The sequence below is a fragment of the Scyliorhinus canicula genome, chromosome 1 (assembly GCF_902713615.1).
Source record: "Scyliorhinus canicula chromosome 1, sScyCan1.1, whole genome shotgun sequence".
In the NCBI taxonomy this organism is placed as follows: domain Eukaryota; kingdom Metazoa; phylum Chordata; class Chondrichthyes; order Carcharhiniformes; family Scyliorhinidae; genus Scyliorhinus; species Scyliorhinus canicula.
In genome coordinates this window covers 64,562,422-64,589,454 of record NC_052146.1, presented here as the reverse complement: position 1 = coordinate 64,589,454, position 27,033 = coordinate 64,562,422, and the positions used below count along the sequence as shown (strand labels likewise).

The window sequence follows — 27,033 nt, the reverse complement described above, 5'->3', positions numbered from 1 at the left end:
GAAGACCAGTAGAGGCCCCGCCCCCACCGCCAGCTCCACCCCCCCCGCCCCGCAGCGCGGGAAACCAGAGGAAAGCCCGTGCTTTCACACTGCCACACCCCACCCTTCTGACGCAGTTCCCCAAAATCCAGCTTCACCTCAATCCCCAGCCTCGTACAGAAGAGAACATATAAAACACAAACCCCCAACATTCCCCACCTAACCCACAACCATACCCAACAAACAAACGCACCCGTAAACAGAGCAAACAGAAAACCAGCATACATAACACACATGTCGAAGTTAAAAAAGTTGAAACAAAACAGCAACAGCGGAAACAACGACTGCCAAAGTATGTCCCCAGACCCTAGTTCGAGTCCAGCTTCTCCGCCTGTACAAAGGCCCACGCCTCCTCCGGGGACTCGAAGTAATGGTGCCGGTCCTTGTATGTCACCCACTGGCACGCAGGCTGCAGCATTCCAAACCTGACCTGCTTGGCATGAAGCACCGCCTTCGTCCGGTTGAACCCGGCCCGCCGCTTAGCCACCTCCGCACTCCAGTCCTGGTAGATCTTCACTACCGAATTCTCCCATTTACTGCTCCTCTCTTTCTTGGCCCAGTGCAGCACGCACTCCCGGTCACTGACTCGATGGAACCGCACCAGCACCGCCCTCAGGGGCTCATTTGCCTTGGGCCTCCTGGCCATCACTCTGTGAGCTCCCTCAAGCTCCAGGGGCAAATGGAAGGACCCCGCTCCCATCAACGAGCTCAGCATCGTGGTCACATACGCCGGGAGATCCGACCCCTCCAGCCCCTCCGCCAGGCCCGGGATCCTCAGATACTTTCGCCTCGTGCGAACGTCCAGCTCCTCCAAGCAGTCCTGCCACTTTTTATGAAGTGCCTCGTGCAACTCCACTTTCCCCACTTTTTAGCATCTACGTTTTTTTTGGGGAGCTGCTGCAGCTTCTTTCTTCGTCCCACTCCGGGTGAGCACCATATAGTGTGGGGCAAGTTCCTCCAGGCACCTTCCCCCACCGGGATGCGTTAAAACAGCGCTGTTTGGGGCCCTCGAAACGGCCCAAAAGTCCCTAAATAGCGGGAGCTGCCGAACGTGTGGCTTAGCTCCGCATAGCCGCAACCGGAAGCCGTACCCATCTAAGTTGAGGGTGACCTACAAATCCAAAGACTTTTATTTTGAGACGGTGGAAGTGGCGGAGGTGTTTGCGAAGGCAGAAGGGCTGTGGCAGAATTGAGAAATGGGACTGAGGACTGGTCTTGTACTGAGGGTAGGGGGTTGGTTGGAGAGTATGTAGCTTTATCTTTTCACTGCACGTTGTTGTATGTACGAAATGAACCGAAGCTGTCCATTTGGACAAGGCAAGAGTTGGGACTTTACTTTGCAATGATGGTTCTTTGGGACTTGTGTGCTTATGCTGGGGTTGGGTGTTAAAGGGGATTTCTTTGTTTTCCTGGGACCGGGCAGGGGGCCTCCACATTGGCTGGTTTAAGGCGGCCAGTATACGGGAGTGAGGTGTGGGGAGGGGCTGCGGCCATCAGAGCCTGGTGAGGTTTCGATGAGCCTAACCGGGGTGAAAAGTTGGAGGAAGGGACCGATACTGGGTGAGATGTTTTTGAGAGGAAGTGGAGGGGAGGAGTCTTGGGGGGGGGGGGGGGGGGGGGGGGGGGGGGGGGTTTGCAATTCATGAGTGTCATTCATCATTGTACACCTTCGTGGATTGGATGGCCTTGAATATTAGCGGGGGGGACCAAACGTTAATGGTGACCATGGGCAATTCCAGATTCCTTTTTTGGGCTTTTTTTCTTTGATGCTTATATTGTCATGCGGGTTGTTGTTTGGGGTTGGTGGGAGGATCGGATCGTTGTTGTTAATAAGGGGTTTGACATTGTATCCGTTACCGTTTACTGTTTATTGGTGGGGTAAATTTTGAAGAAAATGTGAAAAAGGATAATAAACATTTTTTAAAAAAAACAAATAATAGATCCTGAAGTTCTCACTCGAAGGCTTTTAAGGTGAAGTGTGAGAGAAAATCTGACCAACCTAAAACAATTTTTTGCACTGGAGGCAGGTGAGAAAATAAATGCAAGTTTCTATAGAGTATATGTCACAAAAAATATGAAATGGTCAAATCCTTGATTTCTTAAAACACACAAATTCGGCAGTCTAATTTAATAACCAGTCTGCAGCTGGCAAAGCTTGGATATCAAATATATTTATTTTTTTTCATGCAAAAGGGCTTTATACACTTATTAGTACAAATTTGAAGATACTGAAACTACATCCTCACAGAGGAAAACCACACAGAACAGGAGCAGACAAGGTGCACCTGCACTTTTTACACTTCAAACCAAGGTTAATATAAATCAAATGATGTTGCAGCACAGTCCCATCATCTCACTGATAATTGTGTGGCTATTAAGTGACTAACAGATATATCTGCTAATGTTCTTTTTCAAATTAAATTTATTATTATTTTTTAAAGAGCATCCAATTTCCTCCCCCCCCCCAAAATTAAGGGGCAATTTAGCGTGGAAAATTCACCTACCCTGCACATCTTTTTGGGTTGTGGGGGTGAGGCCCAAGCAGCCACGGGGAGAATGTGCAAACTCCACAAGGACAGTGACCCCGGGCCGGGATCTGCCAATATTTCAGTAGCTTGGCAGTGGTGTGTGCTAACTCACAGAGATTGCGTATCTGAGTCAATAGAAGCTGGGTCTCACAGCAGGCAGCTGTCAATTTCCTTTAGGCAACTTTAAATTTAGAGTTTAAATCCAGAGTGAACAGCCACAATCCCTGACGTCAAGTTGTTGTATTCCGCCTTGTAAAACCCTGCATCCTCAATCATTCCTTTGAACTCGTCCTGGAAAGACACAAAAGATACAAATGAAAGCAAACCCAGGCAAACATTAGATGTTCTGCATCAAAACGTGACATGGCCTGAGTGTGGAGACAAGGCTCCTCCTAGGAAAATAAAACACCTCACCACTCCCCATTGTGAGAGAGCGGGTGTCTTCTGACACTGTTGCACACCTCCCAGCTGGCAGTTAATAAACAATACTGATAAAAGGAGGTCAGCTGTCACTCAATGGCAGCATTCACCTCAAGTCAGAAGGTTACGGCGTCAAATCCCATTCCAAGGACTGGAATGCAAATTCCAGGTTGATACTCCAATACAGTACTGAGGGAGTGCTGCACTGTCAGAGGTTTCAGATGTTCGGAGCCTAGGAACAGGAGGAGGCCATTTAGCTTCCCCAAAACTCCAGAGATCCAATAATGCCCCATATCGCTTTTTAGTTTTAAAAAAATAATCACAGATTTAAAATTACTGACTGAGCCAGCATCACAAACTGCTGTGTTTGTGGAAGAGAGTTTCAAACTTTCTGACTCTTAACATGTAGGCTTTGTCCTTTTACACCCCAACCAACAAAAATAGTTTATTTTCTACCTACTCTATCAATTCCCATTAATATCTTTTTAAAAATAGATTTAAAGTACTCAATTATTCTTTTCCAATTAAGGGCAATTTAGCATGGGCAATCCACCTACCCTACACATCTTTGGGTTGTGACGAGATCCACACAGACACGGTGAGAATGTGGAACCTCCACACGACAGTAAACTGGGGCCGGGATCGAATCCGGGTCCTCAGCGCCGTGAGACAGCAATGCTAACCACTGCGCCGCTGTACTGCCTAATTACCATTCATATTTTGCAACTGCATTTATTGATTTCCTGCATTTAAAAAGTACTTCACTGACAGTGAATTGCCTTGGGGTCTCGAGGTTGTGAAATGCGGTATATAATGCAGGTTCTTTCTTATTGATGAAAACACCCATTCAGCTTCTAAGTTTGAATAGCAACAGTATGTGGCTCAGGAAGCCTAGGACAAAATAATTAACAATGTCTCTACCACTAGAATAGTCTGCCTCATTCTTCAAGTGTAGTTTGACCTTCATCTTAGCAAAGGGTTGACCTCCGGCGGCGGCCATGGACTAAGTGGTTGCACACAGGGTGGCTCCTGCTTGAAAGTGTTGGTTTTGGCCATCTTCACATGTGTTTTGGGTAGATTCGGCAGAAAAGTGGAGCGGAGAGTGTAGGGGAAGAAGTTCTCCTCTGGCTGGTCATGTTTACGGGCTACCAGACCCAGCCAAAGACAGTGAAAGACCTGGTGAAAGAGTTGGAGGAGACTCGTGGCGCAGCACCAATTACAAAAATAACAGAGGTGGGAAAGTTGTCGTCAATGGGAAAGCTACAGATGGAGCAATTGATGGGCTTCATTAAAGAGGAGTTTCGGCAGCAAAAGAAAATAAATGCAGAGCGACTGGTCAAAGGCGATTGAGGGGGGCAGTGGCGCCTCTTCGCGGGTCTCTGGGTCAGGTGGAAACGTGCCTTGAAACAGGGGGTGACGATACAAGAGTTGGAGAAGGTGGTGTCCAACCAGAGTGACTGTATTGTGTCTTTGGAGGTGAAGGCAGCGATCCTGGGAAATCTGTTCAAATCGCTGCCGTCGAAGGTGGAGGAGCAGGAGAATAGGTTGAGGCGACAAACCATGCGGATTGTCGGTCTGCTGGAGGGAGTGGAGGGAACGAACGCCACATACTACATCGCAAGGATGTTGGCCAGGTTGGAGGAGGAGAAGGCATTGGACAAGGCCCCAGAGGTGGACCGGGCTCATAGGTTCTTGAGGCAGAAGCCAAGGGGAGCCGCTGTGGGCAGTGATTGTGTGGATGCACAGGTTTCTGGACAAAGAAAAGGTCCTGAGGTGGGCCAAGGTGAAATGGGTCTGTGAATGGGAAGGGATTGAATCTGGATTTATCAGGACATTGGAGCGGAGTTGGTCAGGATGCGAGCAGGTTTCTACAAGGACAAGGCAGTGCTGTACCAACGACAGATTCCATTTGGGCCAGACTTTGGGTAACCTAAAATGGCCGGGAATATTACTTTAGGAGCCCGGAGGAAGCGAATGACTTTATCAGGGATCATAAGCTGGGGGAGAGCAGAATGGTGACTTTGGATGGCGGAGTTATGTGGTTGATGTTGGTAACATGTATGCACCTAATTGGGAAGATGTTGGTTTTGTAAAGAGGTTACTTGGAGCGATTCTGGACCTGGACTCTCACCAGTTGGTCATGGGGGAGGGATTTTAATTGTGTAATGGAGCCAAGGTTGGACAGGTCAAGCCCAAAGGAAGGTCGAGAATGGCGAAAGAGCTGGGAGGGTTCATGGAAAGGATGAGGATGGTGGATCCGTCGCGGTTTGGGAATCCGGGGGAGAGGGAGTATGCCTTCTTCTCATGTGTATAGTGTGTTTTCTAGGATTTATTTTTTTCTTTGTGAACCGGGCAGTGCTGATGGGGACAGTAGGGGGCAAACATGCAGAGATAGTGATCTCAGACCATGTGCCACACTGGTTAGATTAGAAGCTATTAGCACGGTGGCGCAGTGGTGAGCACTGCTGCCTCATGGCACCAAGGTCCCAGGTTCGATCCCGGCTCTGGAGCACTGTCCGTGTGGAGTTTGCACATTCTCCCCGTGTTTGTGTGGGTTTCGCCCCCACAACCCAAAGATGTACAGGCTAGGTGGATTGGCCACAATAAATTGCCCCTTAACCGGAAAAAAATTAATTGGGTACTCTAAATTTATTTTAAAAAGATGAGATGCAGTGTTTAGAATAGGTGCAAAGACCGGGGTGGAGTTGGACTTGGGACTTTTGGCTGATAAAAGAGTTTTGTGGGAAGGAGAGAGATGGTGAAGTGTCAGCAGCTATGTTTTGGGAAGCCCTGAAGGCTGTGGCCGAGGGGAAATTATTTTGTTCAAGGCCCATAGGGATTGAATGGGGCGAAACGAGCACAGGTGGTTACTGGACGAGATAGTGGAGTACTCGGCATCCCCACGAAGGAGCTGTTGGCAGAGGAAGTTGCAGCAGCAGTTTGACCAGTTGACAACAGGTAAGGCAGTGGGGCAGCTGTGGAGGGCGAGGGGGTGCAGTAAGATTATGGGGAGAAGGGGAGTCAGATGTTGGCTCACCAATTGCGGAGTCAGTCAGCGTCCAGGGAAATTTTGCAGGTGAGGGCGGAGAAGAGAAAGGTGGAGTCGGAGTTGGAGAGGATAAATTAGGTGTTTTAAGGTTTTCTATGAGGGGTTGTATAGGACTGAACCAGTGGGGGAGGCGGAGAATATGAGGCAGTTTAAAGGAGGTGTTGGAGTGTATTAGTAGGATGTAGTGGAGGAAGGAACCGGGGCTGGATGGTTTCCTGGCGGAGTTTTACAAGTAGTTTGTGACAGAGTTCACCCCCACCTGGCGGGTATGTTTAGTGCAGTGATGGAAAGAGGGGCTTGCCAGCAAGTTAGCCCAGACGGCAATTCCTTTTTTAATAAATAATTTTTATTAAAGTTTTCACAAAATATCAACAACAAAAATATAAAGTACAAAATGTAGAAAATGTAAAAGCTCAGTAACAGAAATAATAAATTAACACCCGCCCAAACACATAGCAAATATATACACCCCCAGACAGATCCTCCAATAAATAGAAACAAAACTGAAATAAAACCCCCTTCCCCCTCTCCGGGTTGCTTCTGCCACTGTTCATTGTCTACCATTCCGCCAGGAAGTCTAGGAACGGTTGCCACCGCTTGAAAAACCCCTGTACCGACCCCTCAAAGCAAATTTCACCTTTTCCAATTTGATAAACCCCGCCATATCATTGATCCAGGCCTCAACGTTTGGGGGCCTCGCATCCCTCCACTGAAGAAGAATCCTCCGCCGGGCTACCAGGGACGCAAAGGCCAGAATACCGGCCTCTTTCGCCTCCTGCACTCCCGGCTCCTCTGCAACCCCAAATATTGCGAACCCCAGCCCAGTTTGATCCTGGATCCTACCACCCTCGACACCGTCCTTGCTACGCCCTTCCAAAATTCCTCCAGCGCTGGGCATGCCCAGAACATACGGGTGTGGTTTGCTGGGCTCCCTGCGCACCTAACACACCTGTCCTCACCGCCAAAAAACCGGCTCATCCTTGTCCCGGTCATGTGAGCCCTATGCAACACCTTGAACTGTATGAGGCTGAGCCTCGCACATGAAGAGGAAGAGTTGACTCTCCCTAGGGCATGTGCCCAAGTCTCCTGCTCAATCACCTCCCCCAACTCCTCCTCCCACTTACCTTTCAGCTCTTCCACCGAGGTCTCCCCCTCCTCCTGCATCACCTGGTATATTGCCAAAATCTTCCCCTCTCCAACCCACACCCCCGAGAGCACCCTATCCTGTACCGTGCGGGGTGGCAGCAGAGGGAATCCCACCACTTGCCGCCTAACAAATGCCCTTACCTGTAGGTAACTAAAGGCGTTTCCCGGGGGAGCCTGTACCTCTCCTCCAGCTCACCCAGGCTCGCAAATTTCCCATCCATGAATAGGTCCCCCAACCTTCTTAGGTCCACGCCGAGGCCCCCAACTCCCCCCGTGCCGCCTCCACTGCCCCCAGATTTTGGGGATAGCCGCCACCACCGGGCTCGTGGTATACCTCGTTGGAAGGTGCGGCAGCGGCGCCGTTACCAGCGCCTCCAGACTCGTACCCACACAAGACGCCGCTTCCAGCCTCTTCCATGCCACCCCCTCCCCCTCCAGCACCCACTTGCGCACCATCGCCACATTAGCGGCCCAGTAGTATCCACAGAGATTGGGCAGCGCCAGCCCCCCCCATCCCTGCTCCGCTCCAGGAATACTCTTCTCACCCTCGGAGTCCCATGCGCCCATACAAACCCCGTTATGCTCCTGTTGACCCATCTAAAAAAGGCCTTCGGGATAAGAATGGGGAGGCACTGGAACAAAACCAAAATCTCGGGAGCATTGTCATTTTCACTGACTGCACCCTACCCGCCAAGGACAGCGGGAGCGCATCCCACCTCTTGAACTCCTCCTCCATCTGCTCCACCAGCCTCGTGAAATTATGTCTATGCAGAGCCCCCGAGCTCCTGGCCACCTCAACCCCCAAATATCTAAAGCTCCTCTCCGCCCATTTTAGTGGGAGCTCACCAATCCCCCTCTCCTGGTCCCCTGGGTGAACCACGAACAACTCAATCTTCCCCATGTTGAGCTTATACCCTGAAAATTCCCCAAGGATACTCATTACCTCCAGCATCCCCCCCCTCCGGGTCTGCGACATAAAGTAGCAGGTCGCCGCACAGAGCGATACCCTATGCTCCTCCCCGCCCCGCACCAGCCCTCTCCAGTTCCTCGACTCCCTCAGTGCCATAGCCAGGGGTTCAATCGCCAGTGCGAAGAGCAGGGGGGACAGGGGACACCCCTGCCTCGTCCCTCGATACAACCAAAAGTACTCAGACCTCCTCTTGTTCGTGGCCACACTCGCTACCGGGGGCTCATACAACAACCTAACCCACCTGATGAACCCCTCCCCAAACCTCTTCAGCACCTCCCACAAGTACCCCCACTCTAACCGATCAAAGGCTTTCTCAGCGTCCATCGCCGCCACTATCTCCGCCTCCCCCTCACTTGCCGGCATCATAATGACGTTCAAGATCCTCCGTACATTCGCATTCAATTGCCTCCCCTTCACGAACCCCGTCTGGTCCTCGTGAATGGCCTGCGATACACAATCCTCAATTCTCGAGGCTAAGACCTTTGCCAGCACCTTAGCATCTACATTTAACAGCGAAATCGGCCTGTAAGACTCACACTGCAGGGGGTCCTTGTCCCGCTTCAGGATCAAGGAAATAAGTGCCCTGGACATCGTCAGGGGCAAAGCCCCACCCTCCCTTGTCTCATTGAACGACCTAACCAACAACGGGCCCAGCAAATTCACATACTTTTTGTAAAATTCGGCCGGGAAACCATCCGGCCCCGGTGCCTTCCCCCCCCTGCATGCTCCGCTATTACACCGTGGTCAGTTCCTCCAGCCCAATCGGAGTCCCCAGACCCACCACCAGTTCCTCCTCCACCTTCGGGAACCTCAGTTGGTCCAGAAAGTGGCCCATTCCTCCCTCCTCTAGTGAGGGCTCGGACCGATACAGTTCCTCATAAAAGTCCCTGAAAACCCTATTGATGTCAACCCCACTTCGTGCCACACTCCCCCTCCTGTCCTTAACTCCCACAATCTCCCTAGCTGCGTCCCTCTTCCGAAGCTGAAGCGCCAGCATCCGGCTTGCCTTTTCCCCATACTCATAGATCGCCCCCTGGGCCTTCCTCCACTGCGCCTCCGTCTTCCTGGTGGTCAACAGGTCGAATTTGGCCTGGAGGCTATGCCTCTCCCTCAGCAGTCCCTCCTCCGGCTCCTCCACGTACCTCCTGTCCACCCTCACAATCTCCCCCACCAGCCTCTCTCTCTGCTCTCTCCTCTCCTTATTGGCCCTAATGGAGATTAGCTCTCCCCGACCACCGCCTTCAGCGCCTCCCAGACCGTCCCCACTTGAACCTCCCCGTCGTCGTTAACCTCCAAATATCTCTCTATACTACCGCAAACCCGCTCGCTCACCTCCTCATCTGCCAACAGTCCCACATCCAAGCGCCACAGTGGGCACTGATCTCTCTCCTCCCCCAGCTCCAAGTCTACCCAATGCGGGGCGTGATCTGAAATGGCTATCGCCGAGTACTCGGTATCCTCTACCCTCGTGATCAGCGCCCGACTCATAACGAAGAAATCGATCCGGGAATAGGCCTTATGAACATGTGAGAAGAATGAGAATTCCCTAGCCCTCGGCCTTGCAAACCTCCAAGGATCTACCCCTCCCATCTGGTCCATAAACCCCCTCAGTACTCTAGCTGCCGCCGCCGGCCTCCTGCCCGTCCTGGATCTGGAGCGATCCAGTGTCAGATCCAACACCGTGTTGAAGTCTCCCCCCATTATTAGGCCCCCCCACTTTCAGGTCCAGGATTTGGCCTAGAATGCGCCGCATAAAACCCGCATCGTCCTAATTCGGGGCATAAACATTGACCAGTACCACCCTCTCCCCTTGCAACTTACCGCTTACCATTATGTATCTGACGCCATTATCTGCCACAATGCTCGATGCCTCGAACGAAACCCTCTTTCCCACCAGAATCGCCACCCCCCAATTTTTTGCATCTAGCCCCGAATGGAACACCTGGCCTACCCACCACTTCCTCAATCTTACCTGGTCCGCCACCTTCAGGCGTGTCTCCTGGAGCATGACCACATCCGCCTTCAGCCCCTTCAGGTGCGCAAACACCCGGGCCTGCTAGCTGCGTTGCTCCCCCCATTGCACTCCCGCAAGTCAGCCGACTCCTGCTGACCCCAGCCGCTCCTGCCTCTCTTTCGACTCCTCCCCTTGTGGGACATCCCCTCCCCCTCCGTTGCCCACCCACAGGGTCCCCACCTCCCCCTTCATCCCAAGCGTGGGAAAAAGCCCGCGCTTCCCCGCTCTGGCCCCGCCCCTTCCAGCCTCAGCCTGGGGAAAAAAGGCCACGCATTCCACCTGCCCGGCCCCGCCTCCTCTGGCGCAGCTCCTTCCACAGGCCCAGTCCTCTCACCCCCATCTTGGGCCTTCCCCTTCCCCGCGGGGGCCCCGTCCCCCCTACCGACCCTCCACCCCCCACTCCATTTATTTGCCTCCCTTCACTAACCCACCCGACGAGTCTAAACAAATCAGTGCCCAACTCACCCCAACCATCCACCTTAAATCGTGGGAAAACAAGAAAAAAACAAGAACAGAGAACGAACCAAACGAGCGGCAGCTCGTTAGCCTTGGGCCTCCCTGCCAGCACTCTATGGGCCCCTTCCAGCTCCAGGGGCTCCTGAAAGGACCCCACTCCCATCAGCGAGTTTAACATAGTGACTACATAGGCCCCCACGTCCGACCCCTCCAGCCCCTCCGGGAGGCCCAGGATCCGCAGATTCTTCCGCCTCGACCCATTCTCCATCTCCTCAAACCGCTCCTGCCATTTCTTGTGGAGCGCCTCGTGCGCCTCCACCTTTACCGCTAGGCCCAAGATCTCGTCTTCGTGCCCCGAGACCTTCTGTCGGACCTCGTGGATCGCCACCCCCTGGGTCTCCAGCAATGGAAGCCTTCATCGGCTCCAGCAGGTCCGCTTTGAGCTCCCTGAAACAGCGCTGGAGAGCCACCTGCTGCTCCTCCACCCACTGCATCCACGCTGCTTGGTCTCCGCCCGCCGCCATCTTGCTTTTCTTCCCTCGCACTTTCTTTGGCTTCACCACCATTTTTTTTAGTCGCCCCGCTCCTGGTCCAAGCCATACACTATCGGGGGAATGTTAGAAACTCCTTCCCACACCGGGAAATGTCGCAAAATTGCCGATGGGGGCCCTGAAAAGAGCCCAAAAGTCCGTCTAAGCGGGAGCTGCCGAACGTGCGACTTAGCTCTGCATCGCCGCAACCGAAGTTCCCCCAGACGGCAATTCCATTGATCCCAAAAAAAGGGGATGGACTCACTGGAGTGTGGGTACCACAGGCCTATTTTGTTGCTAAACATAGACATGAAAGTCCTGGTGAAAGTGCTGGTGTGTAGGTTGAAGGGGTGCACCCCAGAGGTGGTTTTTGATGACGAAATGGGTTTTGTGAAGGGGAGGCAGTTCTCTAGTAACATTAGGAGGGTGTTGAAAGTAATTATGGCTCCGTCAGGGGTACTGGACCAGAGGTGATTGTGTTCATGGAAGCGGAAAAGGCATTTGACCGGGTAGAGTGGAGGTACATGTTTTTTTAAAATTTAGAGTACCCAATTATTTTTACCAATTAAGGGGCAATTTAGCGTGCCCAATCCACCTACCCTGCGCATCTTTGGGTTGTGGGGGTGAAACCCACGCAGACACTGGGAGAATGTGCAAACTCCACATGGACAGTGACCCAGGGTCGGGATTTGAACCCGAGTCCTCAGCGCCGTAGGCAGCAATGCTAACCAATGTGCCACCGTGCTGCCCAGGATGGAGGTACATGTTTCAAGTTCTGGGAAGGTTTGGACCGAAACTTGTGGCATGGGTTCGATTGTCGGAGGCGTCTCCCATGGCAAGTGTTCGAATGAAAGAGACAAGTTTAGGGTATTTTGGGTTGCATAGAGGGACGAGGCAGGGGTGCCCACTGTCGCCCTTGTTATTTGCATTGGCAATTGAGCCCTTGGTGATGGCACTTTGGGCGTCGGCTGAGTGGCGAGGGCTTGTGTGGGGGTAGGGAGCATCGGGTATCACTATATGTGGATGACCTGTTGTTTGTGTTGGACCGTTAAAGTTTGGGTAAAATTATGGGCTTGTTGATTGATTTGGGAGTTTTCCAGCTATAAGTTGAACATAGGGAAGAGTGAGGTGTTCCTGGTGAACGCGGCGGGGCGCAGGGGGGGGCAACTGGGGGCGCGCCTATTTAAGGTGGCAAGGGTTTAGGTATACGATTCAAGTAACGCACAAGTGGGCGACAGCGCTTGGGGGAACTTGGAGAGGTTAAGGGGGACTTTAACATGTGGGATACATTGTACTTGATATGACAGGGAGGGTGCAGGTGGTAAAGATGAATGTGCTGCCAAGGTTCCGGTTTGTTTTTCAGTCCCTCCCAATTTTTCTCCCCAAGGCCTTTTTCTAGAAGGTGGAGGTGCTGGTCTTGGAATTTGTGGGGGCAGGGAAGGTACCGAGGATGAAGAGGGCTCTGCTCAGGAGGAATCCTGTTGGGGCTCACGTTTCAGGACATTCCCAAACCGACATTCCCAAACCACCGGAGTACACACTGTTGGAGAAATTGTTGCTCCCAGATGAGGTGGGGAGGGCACGGGGATATAAACGGGTGGTTGGGAGAGCAGGGTAAAGCACTGGTGGAAAGGATTCAGTGGAATGGGAGGAGGATTTGAGAAGGGAGATAGGATGGGGTCTCTGGTGTGAGGCGAGGTGGCGAGTGAATTCAACTTCCTCCTGTGCTAGAACGAGCTTGATTCAGTTTAAATTGGTGCACAGGGTTCACATGACACAGGCTCAGATGAATGGGTTATTCCCAGGGGAAATGTGCGGATGTGCAAAGTGTGTTGGGGGGGGAGAATCATGTTTGCATCTTTTGGGGTTGTTGGAAGTTGGATAGTTTCTGGGAGGCGGTGTTTGGGATCGAGGATAGTGAGGGCTGAGGTGAAACCTGACCCCTGGTGGTGATCTTTGAGGTTTCACAGGTGCCGGAGTTGTTAGAGGGGAAGGGGACCAATGTCACAGTCTTCACATCTCTGAAGACCTGTCGACGGATTCTTTAGAATTGGAGGTCAGATATGCCACTGAGAGCAGCGGCTTGGCTGGGAAAACTGTACCAGATTCTCTAGTTAGAAAAGATTAAGTTTGCCTTAAGGGGGTCAGAAGAGAGCTTCGAGGTAGGGTCGAGGCTGTTCAAGAGAAGCTGGTCGTCACAGGTGGGGGGGGGGGGGGGGTAATTAAAAAGGGAAAAATGTACACTGTTATCTTTTTGTTGGAATGTGGTATTGTTGTTATTGTTTACGTTCGGAATAAAACATCGGAAATTCGGCACGTCCAAACTGACTCTTCTACAGATGCACCACAGAGAGCATCCTATCTGGCTGCATCACATCCTGGAATGGCAACTGCTCGACCCAAGACCGCAAGAAACTTCAGAGAGTCGTGAACACAGCCCAGTCCATCACACGACCTTGTCTCACATCCATTGACTCCATCTACACCTCCCGCTGCGTGGGGAAAGTGGGCAGCATAATCAAAGACCCCTCCCACCTGGCTTACTCACTCTTCCAACTTCTTCTATCGCGCAGGAGATACAAAAGTCTGAGAACACGCACAAACAGACTCAAAAACAGCTTCTTCCCCGCTGTTACCAGATTCCTAAATAACCCTCTTATGGACTGACCTGATTAATACTACACTCCTGTATGCTTCACCCGATGCCGGTGAATATGTATTTACATTGTGTACCTTGTGCTGCCCTATTATGTATTTTCTTTTCAGGTACTAAATGATCTGCTCGCAGAAAAATACTTTTCACTAAACCTCGGTACACGGCGACAACAAACAAATCCAATCCAATCTTTAAACAGAAATCTTAGCAGAGGGTCATTAGCTGGCAGGTCTTTTGAGGAGAGGAAAGAAAAAAGTTTACACCGTAACCATTGTGGTTTCAAGCAATTTGAAGTTGTGATATTTTCTCAGGCCCATTCTGTTTAGAGTCATATTTACAAATCTATCCTTGATTGAAACAAAGGCCAACTACAATGCAGGGAATTGTTGCAGAATGAAAAGTAACAATCTGATAAAGAAAAAGTAGGTGCAAGTAGATCAAAGAACAATGGCAAGTGCTCGAGTCTGATAAACATTTAAAAAATATCTGATTGACATTAATATTACCTGATCAGGAAAACGTCGGATACTTTCTACCAGGTATTGATAAGATTTCCAATCAGCAGCAATGACCTCGCCCAGCACAGGTATCACTTGAAAACTGTACAAATCGTAGAGCCTGGACAAAAGAGAACAGGTATTCTGTACCATTACAATAAATACAAAACAGTCCTAAAATAAAGAGAGGAAAGGAAAATCAATTCTTATGAAAAAGAAAAGAGGATGCTTTGTCCAATGAGTATCCAAATAGGAGTTAAACTAGCTCTCACATTCACAAAGTCTGGGATATTGACAGGAAAAATGGTCAGAGTTCTCGGGTACGAATATCAGCTGAGCAGGATTGGGCTCAAATATGGCTGAACCGTCAAATTCAGAGATAAAGAATGGCAAACTGATCAAAATTTTTAAAAAAACATTTACATGATGTGGGTGTTGTTGGTGAAGCCAACATTTACTGCCCATCCCTAGTTAACCTTCAGAAGGTTGTGGTGAGTTGCCTTCTTGAACCGCTGTAGTCACTAAGGTGTAGTACACCCACTATACTGCTAGGGAGGGAATTTTAGGATGTTACCCCAGCAACAGTGAAGGAACGGCGATATATTTCCAAGTCAGGGTGTTGAGTGACTTGGAGTGGAACCTCAAGGTGTTGGGGTTCCCAGGTTATCTGTTGCTCTTGTCCTTCTAGAGGGTATGGTCATGCGTTTGGAAGGTACTGTCTAAGGAACCTTGGCGAGTTACTGCAGTGCATCTTGTAGATGGTTCACATGGCTGTCACTGTTCAGCGATGGAGAGTTTGTATCTTTGTCCCAGATGGTGTCAAGTTTCTTATGTTGTTGGAGCTGCACTCATCCAGGCAAGTGAAGAGTATTTCATCACACTCCTGACGTATGCCTTGCGGATGGTGGACAGACTTTGGGGAGTCAGCTGCATTACTCGCCATTGGATTCCTAGCCTTTGACCTGCTCGGTAGCAACAGTATTTATATGGCTAGTCCAGTTCAGTTTCTAATCAATGCTAGTCCTCAGGATGATGATAGTGGGAGATTCAGCCATGGTAACGCTATTGAATGCCAAGAGGTGATGGTTAGATCCTTGCTTGTAAGAGATAAGAGATAGTCATTGCCTGACACTTGTGTGGCACAAATATTGGAGGATGAAGGTTGCCTATCGAACCACAGCCCAACGCCTTCTGTTGGCGGCTATGAGGGAGTAGGTCGCACATTTGGTGGCTCCCGTCTCAATCGGACTTTTGGACTTTCTCCCCCGACTTTTTTGCGCTTTTGAGCGCGGAACTGGAAAGCAGTAGTACTCAGGCACAGGATCTACACAGAATTGTATGGACCTAAGAAGCCGGAGGGACTGTAAACAGAAGAAGTGGTTGAGTAAGGGCACAGTGGAGGCTGTGAGAGAGACCAGCATGACTGGTGTTCAGAGCAAGGCGCCTACAGCCCAGCCCACAATGGAGCAGCTGCTGCAGACTATGCACGAGGGCTTTTTGGCTCTGAAGCATGACAACTTGGAGCCGCTACAGAAATCGATTGACCGGATGGGAAAAAGGCTGGATGATCAGGCTGTGAAGCTCCAGCAGTTGCAGATGTCAGTGGAGGAGCAGGCTGACTTTCAAACGGTGGCGGATGTGGAGATTCAGAGGTTGAGGGACCAGCAAAAAGTGCTTCTGGAAAGGCTGGAGGACCTGGACAACGGATCTCGCCGGCAGAACGCAAGAATCGTGGGCCTCCCGGAGGGGGCAGAGGTGCTGGACACTGCTGCGTATGTGGAGGGCATGTTTCAGAAGTTGCGGTGGAACAAAGTATTTCCGCGCCCGCCGGTGGTGGACAGCGCACACAGAGAGCAGGTGAGGCAGCCGCGACGAGGGGGTCCCCCACGAGCGATGGTGGTACGCTTTCACAGGTACCTGGACAAGGAACAGGTGAGGCAGCCGTGACCGGGGGGGGGGGGGGGGGGGGGTTCCCCACGAGCGATGGTGGTACGCTTTCACAGGTACCTGGACAAGGAACGGATTTTGCAATGGGCAAAGAGCACAAAAAGCTGTACTTGGGACAATATCACCCTGCATTTTTACCAAGATTTGAGCCCTGAGGTGGGCAAGAGGAGGGGAGGCTACAGGCAGGTGAAGGAGATACTGTATAAAAACAAGGTGAAATTCGGGCTGCTTTTTCCGGCGCAACTGTGGGTTACGTATAAGGATCAGCACCACTATTTCGAGGAACCCGAAGAGGCGATGGACTTTGTTAAGAAGCAAGGATTGACCCTGAGCTGAGGGCGTTTGGACTCATGTTAGAACTTTTAAGTATATGTGGTGTCTCTCCCGTTTGGGTAGTATATTTGGGTCCGTTTTTGTCGTTTCTTTGAGCGGCTTCTGCGTGGTTTACCTGAATGTTTCCAATTTGGGCTCTTTGATTAGTTGGAGCTTGGCTGGGCGGCGGGGAAATAATATAGAAAGCTGATAAAAGGGTTGGGTGAAGATGGATTCTTCGGGGGAACTTTGTGCAATATTTTTCTGTGTCTGTATGGGAAGGACTGTGAGTGCCCGTTATTTCTGATCTCTTCCTTTTTTTTTGTCTTGTTTAACTTGAATTGTGCTATTGTGGGGGTTGTTTATGACTTATATAGAGTGTTTGCTTAAGTAGGGCTGATCTGGGGAAGTGGTATGGAGGGGTCGGGGTGACTGGGAACAATGGGTGGGAGATGCGCTGGCGCTCGTGGCTGGGAGCCCCAGGCTAGCTGAGTGGGGCTAGTCAACGGAAGCAGAGTTGGAGGATGTGCACATAGTTAGATTAGAGCAGCGGTTAGGTGATAGGATGATGTTGTTATGGGGGTTGGGGGGGGGGGGGGGGGGGGGGGGGGGACTCGTTCTGCTGACGGGGATGGAAATTGGACATGGCAACAGTGAGGAGGTCATGGGTGGAGCCGGTCAGGAGGTGGGCCAGATGAGGCGCGACACATGGTTGGGGGGCTGGCGAAGGAAAGAGGATGGCTGATCGGCAAAAGGGGCGAAGTGCCCCCCAACCAGGCTGATCACCTGGAATGTTTGAGGGTTAAACGGGCCGTGAAGAGGGTGTCTGTGTTTGCGCATTTGCAGGTTCTGAAGGCGGACATAGTCATTCTGCAGGAGACGCACTTGAAAGTGGCAGACCAGGTTAGGTTAAGGAAGGGCTGGGTCAGTCAGGTCTTTCATTTGGTGCTTGATTCTAAGACGAGGGGGTTGCGATCCTGATTAATAAAAGGGTACAATTTGAGGCGGAGGGTACAGTCGTGGATGGGGGTGGCAGGTTTGTTATGATGGGGTTAAACCCGAAGGGGTGAGAGTAGTCCTGGTTAGTGTGTATGCCCCTAAATGGAATGATGTGGATTTTATTAGGAGGATGCTAGGGAAGATCCCCGACTTGGACTTGCATAAGCTGATCATGGGCGGGCACTTTAATACAGTCCTGGACCCGAACCTGGACCGGTCATGTTCAAGAACAGGCAGGTTGCCAGCGATGGCAAATGAATTGAGAGGGTTCATGATGCAAACGGGAGGAGCAGATCCGTGGAGATTTAGCCGGCCGACGGCGAGGGAGTTCTTGTACTACTCCCACGTCCACAAGGTGTATTCCCGAATTGACTATTTTGTTGTGAGTAGGGACAGGCTGGCCGGAATGGTGGGGGCAATACTCGGCAATTGCCATATCGGACCGTGCTCCGCACTGGGTAGACCTGCAGTTTTGTAAGGATAGCTTTCAGCACCCACCATGGAGGCTGGAAGTTGGATTACTCGCGGATGAGGCGGTATGAGAGGCTGAGGAAATGCATGCAGGATTACCTGCAGGTGAACGATACTGGAGAAGTCTCGGCAGCGGTGCTCTGGGAGGCACTGAAGGCAGTGGTGAGAGGGGAGCTGATTTCACTCCGGGCGCACATGGACACGACAGACAGGGCAGAGACGGACCGACTGATTAAGGAAATTCTATGGACGGACAGGAGTTACGCGGAATCCCCGAGGCCAGAGTTACTCAGGAAACGACAGAGGCTGCAGGCTGAGTTTGGGGTGCTGACTACAGGCAAGGCTATAGCGCAGCTTAGAAAGGTAAAAGGCGCGATTTATGAGCATGGGGAGAAGGCCAGTAGAATGCTTGCACAGCAACTGAGGAAGAGGGAAGCAGCTAGGGAAATAGGGAGGGTAGTGGATGGGGAGGGTAATCTAGTGGGTGACCCGGCAGGGCTGAACAAGGTCTTTAGGGACTTTTATAGGAAGCTGTACACTTTGGAACCTCCCCCCCCCGGAAAAAGGGGGGGGGGGGGCAATTCCTGGACGGACTGACCTTCCCAAGAGTGGGGAGGGGGTTGGTGGACGGACTGGGGGCCCTGGTCAGAATCGAAGAGGTATTGGGGGGGGCCTGAAGGTCATGCAGTCGGGTAAAGCCCCGGGGCCGGACGGGTATCCGGTGGAGTTTTACAAACAATTTGCCGGGATAGTGGGGCTGGTGCTGGTCAGGGTCTTTAACGAGGCAAGAGATAGAGGGAGTTTACCTCCAACTATGTGGCAGGCCACCATCTCGCTTATTCTGAAACGGGATAAGGACCCGGAGGCTTCTGGGTCATACAGGCCGATCTGTTTCAGCAACGTAGACGCCAAGTTACTGGCCAAGATCTTGGCGACCAGAATTGACGACTGTGTACCGGATGTAATTGTGGAGGACCAAACCGGGTTTGTAAAGGGAGGCAGCTGGTGGCCAACCTAACAAGGCTGCTCAACGCGATTATGATGCCCCCGGAGAGTAGGGAGGTAGAGATAGTGGCAGCCCTGGATGCTGAAAAGGCTTTTGACCGGGTCGAATGGGATTATCTGTGGGAGGTACTAGGACGGTTCGGGTTCGGGGCGGGGTTCATCGACTGGGTTAGGCTATTATATCAGGCGCCGGAGGTGAGTGTAAGGACGAACAGGACGACATGGGACTACTTTAGACTGCACCGTGGGACAAGACAGGACTTCCCTCTCTCCCCGCTGCTGTTTACGCTGGCCATAGAGCCGCTGGGGGCTGGAAAGGGTAGGTCTGGGGAGGCTGTGGAACATGGAGAGTCTCGTTATACGCAGATGATCTGCTGTTATATATATCGGACCCAATGGTGGGGATGGACGGATGGAAATCCTGAGGGAATTTGGCCGGTTCTCAGGATATAAATTGAACATTGCTAAGAGCGAGATGTTCGTAATTCAGGCGAGGGGGCAGGAGAGTAGGCTGAGGGATGGCCGTTCAGGCTGGTGGGGGAGAGTTTCCGATATTTGGGGATTCAGGTGGTGCGGGACTGGTGCAGGTTGCATAAGCTCAATCTGTCCCGACTGGTGGAACGAGTGAGGGAGGAGGTCCGGAGGTGGGATGCGCTCCCGCTGTCATTGGCGGGGAGGGTGCAGACTGTTATGATGACGATTCTCCTGCGGTTCTTGTTTGTTTTTCAGTGTCTCCGCATCTTTATCCCGCTGTCCTTTAAGAGGCTGAATAAATCTATTCTGGGATTTGTATGGGCAGGGAAGTCTCCGCGGGTGAAGAGGGTGATGCTTGAAAGGAGCAGAGGAGATGGGGGGCTGGCGTTGCCGAACATCAGGAACTATTACTGGGCGGCCAACATAACGATGATAAGGAAATGGATGGTGGGTGCGGGGTCGCTTTGGGAGCGGGTGGAGGCTGCTTCGTGCAGGAGCACTAGCTTAGAAACCCTGGTCACGGCGCCTCTGCCGCTTCCGCCAGCACGGTACTCCACCAGCCCGATAGTGGTGGCGGCTCTTCGGATCTGGGGCCAGGGGAGGAGGCATGTAGAGGAGGTAAGAGCATCAGTGTGGACCCCAATCTGCGGCAACCACCGATTTGCCCGGGGAACATGGACGGGCGGTATCGACTGTGGAGGAGGGCAGACATTGTGAGGATAGGGTATCTGTTCCTGGAAGGGAGCTTTCCGAGCATGAGGGCACTAAAGGAGAAGTTTGGGCTGGCAAGAGGGAATTACTTTAGATAGGATTTTGTACACAGACTGGTGACGTCCTTCCCACGTCTCCCGCCGAAGGGTAGGCAGGACAGGGTAGTTTTTTGGGGAGAGGTAGGTGAGGGTAGAGTCTCAGATATTTACAAAGAACTAATGGGAGCAGAGGATACACAGACTGATGACTTGAAGCTGAAGTGGGAAGAGGAGCTCGGGGGCAGGGGTGGGGTGGAGGACGGTATCTGGGCAGAAGCCCTGAGCAGCGTAAACATGACCGCAACACGCGCCAGGCTCAGCCTGATCCCGTTTAAGATCATGCACCGGGCCCACATGACGGGGGCCCAGGTGAGCAGATTCTTTGGGCTGGAGGACATGTGTGCTAGATGCGCCGGAGGGCCGGCTAACCATGTACGCATGTTCTGGTCGTGCCCTAAACTCAGCGGGTACTGGCAGGGATTCGCAGATGTCATGTCCCGGGTATTGAAAACTGAGGTGGTAATGAGCCCTGAGGTGGCAATCTGGGGTCTCGGAGGACCCGGTAGTCCAGGCAGAGAGAGAGGCCGACGTTCGGGCCTTTGCTTCCCTGGTAGCCCGGTGACGAATACTATTAGCTTGGAGGGACTCAAAGCCCCTGAGGGCTGAGGTATGGCTATCGGACATGGCGAGCTTTCTTGGCCTGGAGAAAGTCAAGTTCGCCTTGAGAGGTTCGCTATTAGGGTTCGCCCGAAGGTGGCAGCCATTTTGACTTCTTCGCAGTGGAGTAAGCGTCAGGAGACAGTTAATTGGTGTACAAATATACTGTACTAGAGAATCATATGTGGAATTAGAGGGTGTGGGTTTGTATCCATTATTTCTCGTGCACTGCACTAACCTTTGGACATAATATCGGTGTAACAATGGAAAAAGGGAGAGAGATTTATTATATATTAGATTTTCACCAACTTACTGCATTCAATAGAAAATGCTCGGAAAAACTCAGTAGGTAGTTTCACTCTCCATAGGTGCTGCCACACCAACCAAATGTTTCCAGATTGCCAGCATCCACAGCACTTTGCATCATGTAGTGTTAAATTATGGATTTGATGGGTCCAATAGGTTCACACCTCAAACAAGTTGAAGTTGAATGTCAATATACTGAAATCATAATGAATAAGCAGTCCAGGCAATTTCCCAGCGGTCCCACCTGCAAACCGCTGATTTATGCTGGCAGTTTAAAATAGGCAACTCGGCTTCCAAGGGAATATCGAAACCGATTAACAAGAGATCCACCCAACGGTTATTGTTTAGGTGTATTCCTGAATATTTTGCTTTTTGTTTTTCAAAACTGTTACTTTGTTGGTCAGATGCCTTTAAGCAATGGTTTTGACAAAACTGTAACAGCAATGGCACAATGCATTTCCCCACTGAATTCTCCTGTACTAGTTATGTTTGGAATGAAACATGGATAATTCTCTGCAATTAGGTCACTTCCAACTCCAGCAGAATTGCACTTGTTTCTTATTGTTCTGGCCGGAAGTTCGCAAGGGCCAGAACACATTACCTATTGAGTTCCCACAGCAGCTACTTCATCTAAATCCCAAACAAACAGGTAAACCTCATCAGATGCCAGCAGAGTAAAAATCTGATCATTGTCTAATGCTCTCTGAGCAGCTGGCCCATGAAAAGCACTGGCTGTTGTAGGCCACTACAGAAACTATTGACCTGCAAATTTCCCAACATATTGAGAAATGCCTAATAAGATAAGACTGTTTAAGTCTATTGGTGCAAACGCAGGCAGAGTTACAGGTGTAAGAAATCTACAATCAAGTTCAATTTAATACACCAGTTTCCCCCTCAGTAATAGAGTAACTGCAACCAGCTGCACCCTCAACTAACACTAAACTACAGCAGCCAGTTTGTCCCTCAGCAATACTAAACTACAGCAGCCAGTTTGCCCCTCAGCAATACTAAACTACAGCAGCCAGTTTGTCCCTCAGCAATACTAAACTACAGAAGCCAGTTTGCCCCTCAGCAATACTAAACTACAGCAGCCAGTTTGTCCCTCAGCAATACTAAACTACAGCAGCCAGTTTCCCCCCTCAGCAATACTAAACTACAGCAGCCAGTTTGTCCCTCAGTAATACTAAATTACTGCAGCCAGTTTGTCCCTCTGTAATACTAAACTACAGCAGCCAGTTTCCCCCTCAGTAATACTAAACTACAGAAGCCAGTTTGCCCCTCAGTAATACTAAACTACAGAAGCCAGTTTCCCCCTCAGTAATACTAAACTACAGCAGCCAGTTTCCCCCCCTCAGTAATACTAAACTACTGCAGCCAGTTTCCTCCTCTGTAATACTAAACTACTGCAGCCAGTTTGCCCCTCAGCAATACTAAACTACAGCAGGCAGTTTCCTCCTCTGTAATACTAAACTACTGCAGCCAGTTTGTCCCTCAGCAATACTAAACTACTGCAGTCAGTTTGTCCCTCAGTAATACTAAACTACAGCAGCCAGTTTGCTCCTCAGCAATACTAAACTACAGCAGCCAGTTTCCCCCCTCAGCAATACTAAACTACAGCAGCCAGTTTCTCCCCTCAGCAATACTAAACTACAGCAGCCAGTTTCCCCCCTCAGCAATACTAAACTACAGCAGCCAGTTTCCCCCTCAGCAATACTAAACTACAGCAGCCAGTTTCCCCCCTCAGCAATACTAAACTACAGCAGCCAGTTTGTCCCTCAGTAATACTAAACTACAGCAGCCAGTTTCCCCCTCAGCAATACTAAACTACAGCAGCCAGTTTCCCCACTCAGCAATACTAAACTACAGCAGCCAGTTTGTCCCTCAGTAATACTAAACTACAGCAGCCAGTTTCCCCCTCAGCAATACTAAACTACAGCAGCCAGTTTCCCCACTCAGCAATACTAAACTACAGCAGCCAGTTTCCCCACTCAGCAATACTAAATGACAGCAGCCAGTTTGCCGCTCTGTAATACTAAATTACAGCAGCCAGTTTGCCCCTCAGTAATACTCAATTATCGCAGCCCGTTTCCTCCTCTGTAATACTAAATTACAGCAGCCAGTTTGCCGCTCTGTAATACTAAATTACAGCAGCCAGTTTGCCCCTCAGTAATACTAAACTACAGCAGCCAGTTTGCCGCTCTGTAATACTAAATTACAGCAGCCAGTTTGCCCCTCAGTAATACTCAATTATCGCAGCCCGTTTCCTCCTCTGTAATACTAAATTACAGCAGCCAGTTTGCCCCTCAGTAATACTAAATTACAGCAGCCAGTTTGCCCCTCAGTAATACTAAATTAGACTTCCAGTTGCGGCTATGCGGAGCTAAGCCACACATTTGGCAGCTCCTGCTATTTAGGGACTTTTGGGCCGTTTCGAGGGCCCCAAACGGAGCTGTTTCTACGCATCCCGGTGGGGGAAGGTGCCTGGAAGAACTTGCCCCACACTATATGGTGCTCACCTGGAGTGGGAAGAAGAAAAAGGCTGCAGTAACTCCCCCAAAAAAACGGGGGAAGAAAAACAAAATGGCGGCCGGCACTCCTGCTATTTAGGGACTTTTGGGCCGTTTTGAGGGCCCCAAACGGCGCTGTTTCTACACATCCTAGTGGGGGAAGGTGCCTGGAAGAACTTGCCCCACATTATCTGGTGAAAAAGGCTGCAGTAACGCCCCAAAAAAAAACGGGTGAAAAAAAACAAAATGGCGGCCGGCGCTCCCGCTATTTAAGGGCTTTCGGGCCGTTTTGAGGGCCCCAAACAGTGCTGTTGCTACATATCCCGGTGGGGGAAGGTGCCTGGAAGAACTTGCCCCACACTATATGGTGAAAAAGGCTGCAGAAACGCCCCCAAAAAAACGTGGGAAGAAAAACAAAATGGCGGCCGGCGCAACACCCGAGGACTGGTGGAAGTGGGCGCAGGAGCAACAGGCCTCGCTCCTACGTTGTTTTGCTGAGCTGAAGGCTGAGCTGCTGGACTCCATGAATGCAACTGCGACCAAGCTGCTTGGGACCCAGGCGGCATAGGAGGAGTCTATTCGGGAGTTGCAGCGGCAGGCCGTTGAAAGAGAGGAGGAGGCCGTGGTCCTCGTTGGGAAAGTGGAGTTGCACGAGGCACTTCATAAAAAGTGGCAGGACCGCTTGGAGGAGCTGGACGTTCGCACGAGGCGAAAGAATCTGAGGATCCTGGGCCTGGCGGAGGGGCTGGAGGGGTCGGATCTCCCGGCGTATGTGACCACGTTGTTGAGCTCGTTGATGGGAGCAGGGTCCTTCCATTTGCCCCTGGAGCTCGAGGGAGCGCACAGAGTGATGGCCAGGAGGCCCAAGGCAGATGAGCCCCCGAGGGCGGTGCTGGTGCGGTTCCACCGATTCAGTGACCGGGAGTGTGTGCTGCGCTGGGCCAAGAAAGAGAGGAGCAGTAAATGGGAGAATTCGGTAGTGAGGATCTACCAGGACTGGAGTGCGGAAGTGGCTAAGCGGCGGGCCAGGTTCAACCGGACGAAGGCGGTGCTTCATGCTAAGCAGGTCAGGTTTGGAATGCTGCAGCCTGCGCGCCTGTGGGTGACATACAAGGACCGGCACCATTACTTCGAGTTCCCGGAGGAGGCGTGGGCCTTTGTACAGGCGGAGAAGCTGGACTTGAACTAGGGCCTGGGAACATACTTTGGCCGGCGTTGTTTCCACTGTGGCTGTTTTGATCCAACTGTTTCAACTTTTTCAACTTCGAAATGTGTGTTATGTATGCTGGTTTTCTTTTTGCTCTGTTTACGGGTGGGTTTGTCTGTTGGGTATGGTTGTGGGGTAGGTGGGGAGTGTTGGGGGTTTGTGTTCTATATGTTCTCTTCTGTACGGGGCTGGGGATTGAGGGGAAACTGGATTTTGGGGAACTGCGTCAGAAGGATGGGGTGTGGCATTGTGAAAGCGCGGGCTTTCCTCTGGTTTCCCGCGCTGCGGGGCAGGGGGGTGGAGCTTGCGATGGGGGAAGGGCCTCTACGGGTCTTTTTTCCCGCGCTGCAATAATGCCAAGGAGGTGTGGCAAGAGGGGGATGACCCCAAGCCGGGAGGGGATAGGTTTTGGCGGGAGCTGCCGGGGTCAGCAGAAGTCAGCTGACTCACGGAAGTACCATGGAGGGTGCGTCGCGGCTAGGAGGGGTCCTAGCCTGGGGGGGGGGGGGTACCGGGTTGCTGCTGGAACGACTAGGAAGGAGCCGATGAGCGCCGGGGGGGGAAGAGGAGAGGCGCTATCGCCATGGGGAACGGGTCGAGCGGGGTATGCTGGCCTGGGGCGAACATCTGCCAAGCTATGGCTAGTCGGCAGGGGAGGGGGGCGGGTTGCCCTCTGATCCGGCTGATTACCTGGAACGTGAGGGGGCTGAACGGGCCAGTTAAGAGAACCAGGGTGGTCTCCCATCTAAGGGGGTTGAAGGCGGACGTGGCTATGCTCCAGGAGACCCACCTGAAGGTGGCGGACCAGGTCCGCCTGAGGAAGGGGTGGGTGGGACAGGTTTATCATTCAGGATTGGACGCAAAGAACCGGGGGGTGGCGATTCTAGTGGGGAAGAGGGTGGCGTTTGAGGCGGCTGAGGTGGTGTCGGACAAGGAGGGCAGATATATCATGGTGAGGGGTAGGCTGCAGGGAGAGAAGGTGGTGCTGGTGAACGTATATGCCCCGAATTGGGATGATGCTGGCTTCATGAGGCGCTTGTTGGGCCGCGTCCCGGACCTGGAGGCAGGGGGCCTGATCATGGGGGGAGATTTTAACACAGTGCTGGATCCCATACTGGACCGGTCCAGTTCAAGGACGGGTAGGAGACCGGCGGCGGCCAAAGTGCTGAGGGGATACATCGACCAGATGGGAGGGGTGGATCCCTGGAGGTTTGGGAGACCGAGAGCGCGGGAGTATTCCTTTTTCTCTCACGTCCATAGGGTTTATTCCCGGATAGACTTTTTTGTCCTGAGCAGGGGGTTGATCCCGAGGGTGCAGGATGCCGAGTATTCGGCCATAGCGATTTTGGACCATGCCCCGCACTGGATTGATCTGGAGATGGGGGAGGCACGGGACCAGCGCCCACTCTGGCGCCTGGATGTGGGGATGCTGGCTGATGAGGAGGTGTGTAAGAGGGTTCGGAGAAGCATTGAGGGGTATCTGGTTACCAATGATACGGGGGAGGTCCAGGTGGGGATGGTCTGGGAGGCTCTGAAAGCAGTGATCCGGGGGGAGCTGATCTCCATCCGGGCCCACAGGGAAAGGAGGGAGAGGAAGGAGAGGGAGAGACTGGTGGGAGAGCTTCTGGAGGTGGACAGGAGATATGCGGAGGCACCGGAGGAAGGGTTGCTGGGAGAACGGCGCAGGTTGCAGGCCAATTTTGACTTGTTGACCACCAGAAAGGCGGAGACACAGTGGAGGAGGGCGCAGGGGGCGGTATATGAGTATGGAGAGAAGGCGAGCAGGATGTTGGCGCATCAGCTCCGTAGGCGAGATGCGGCTAGGGAAATTGGGGGAGTGAAGGATGGGGGTGGAAATGTAGTGCAGAAGGGGACAGAAGTAAACGGGGTCTTTAGGGACTTTTACGAGGGATTGTACCGGTCGGAACCTCCGAGGGGGAGAGAGGGGATGGAGAGCTTCATGAACAGGCTATGTTTCCCAAGGGTTCAAGAGAGGCTGGTTGAGGGGCTGGGGGCGCCGATAGAGTTGGAGGAGCTAGTCAGGGGGATCGGGCAAATGCAGTCAGGTAAGGCCCCGGGGCCGGACGGGTTCCC

At 51.9% G+C, this 27,033-nt stretch overlaps 1 protein-coding gene across 1 annotated transcript in view; it reads right to left on the bottom strand.

Moving 5' to 3' along the window:
* Nucleotides 1–2,194: 2,194 nt before the first annotated feature.
* coq5 (coenzyme Q5, methyltransferase) overlaps nucleotides 2,195–27,033 on the bottom strand; it is a 46,335-nt gene continuing 21,496 nt past the window's right edge. The window contains exons 6-7 of the mRNA XM_038791770.1: nucleotides 14,315–14,426; nucleotides 2,195–2,858 (exon numbers count right to left, since the gene is read on the bottom strand). Coding sequence (XP_038647698.1) covers nucleotides 2,757–2,858; nucleotides 14,315–14,426 — 214 coding nt within the window. The 3' untranslated portion in view covers nucleotides 2,195–2,756. The remainder of the gene's footprint in view (nucleotides 2,859–14,314; nucleotides 14,427–27,033) is intronic.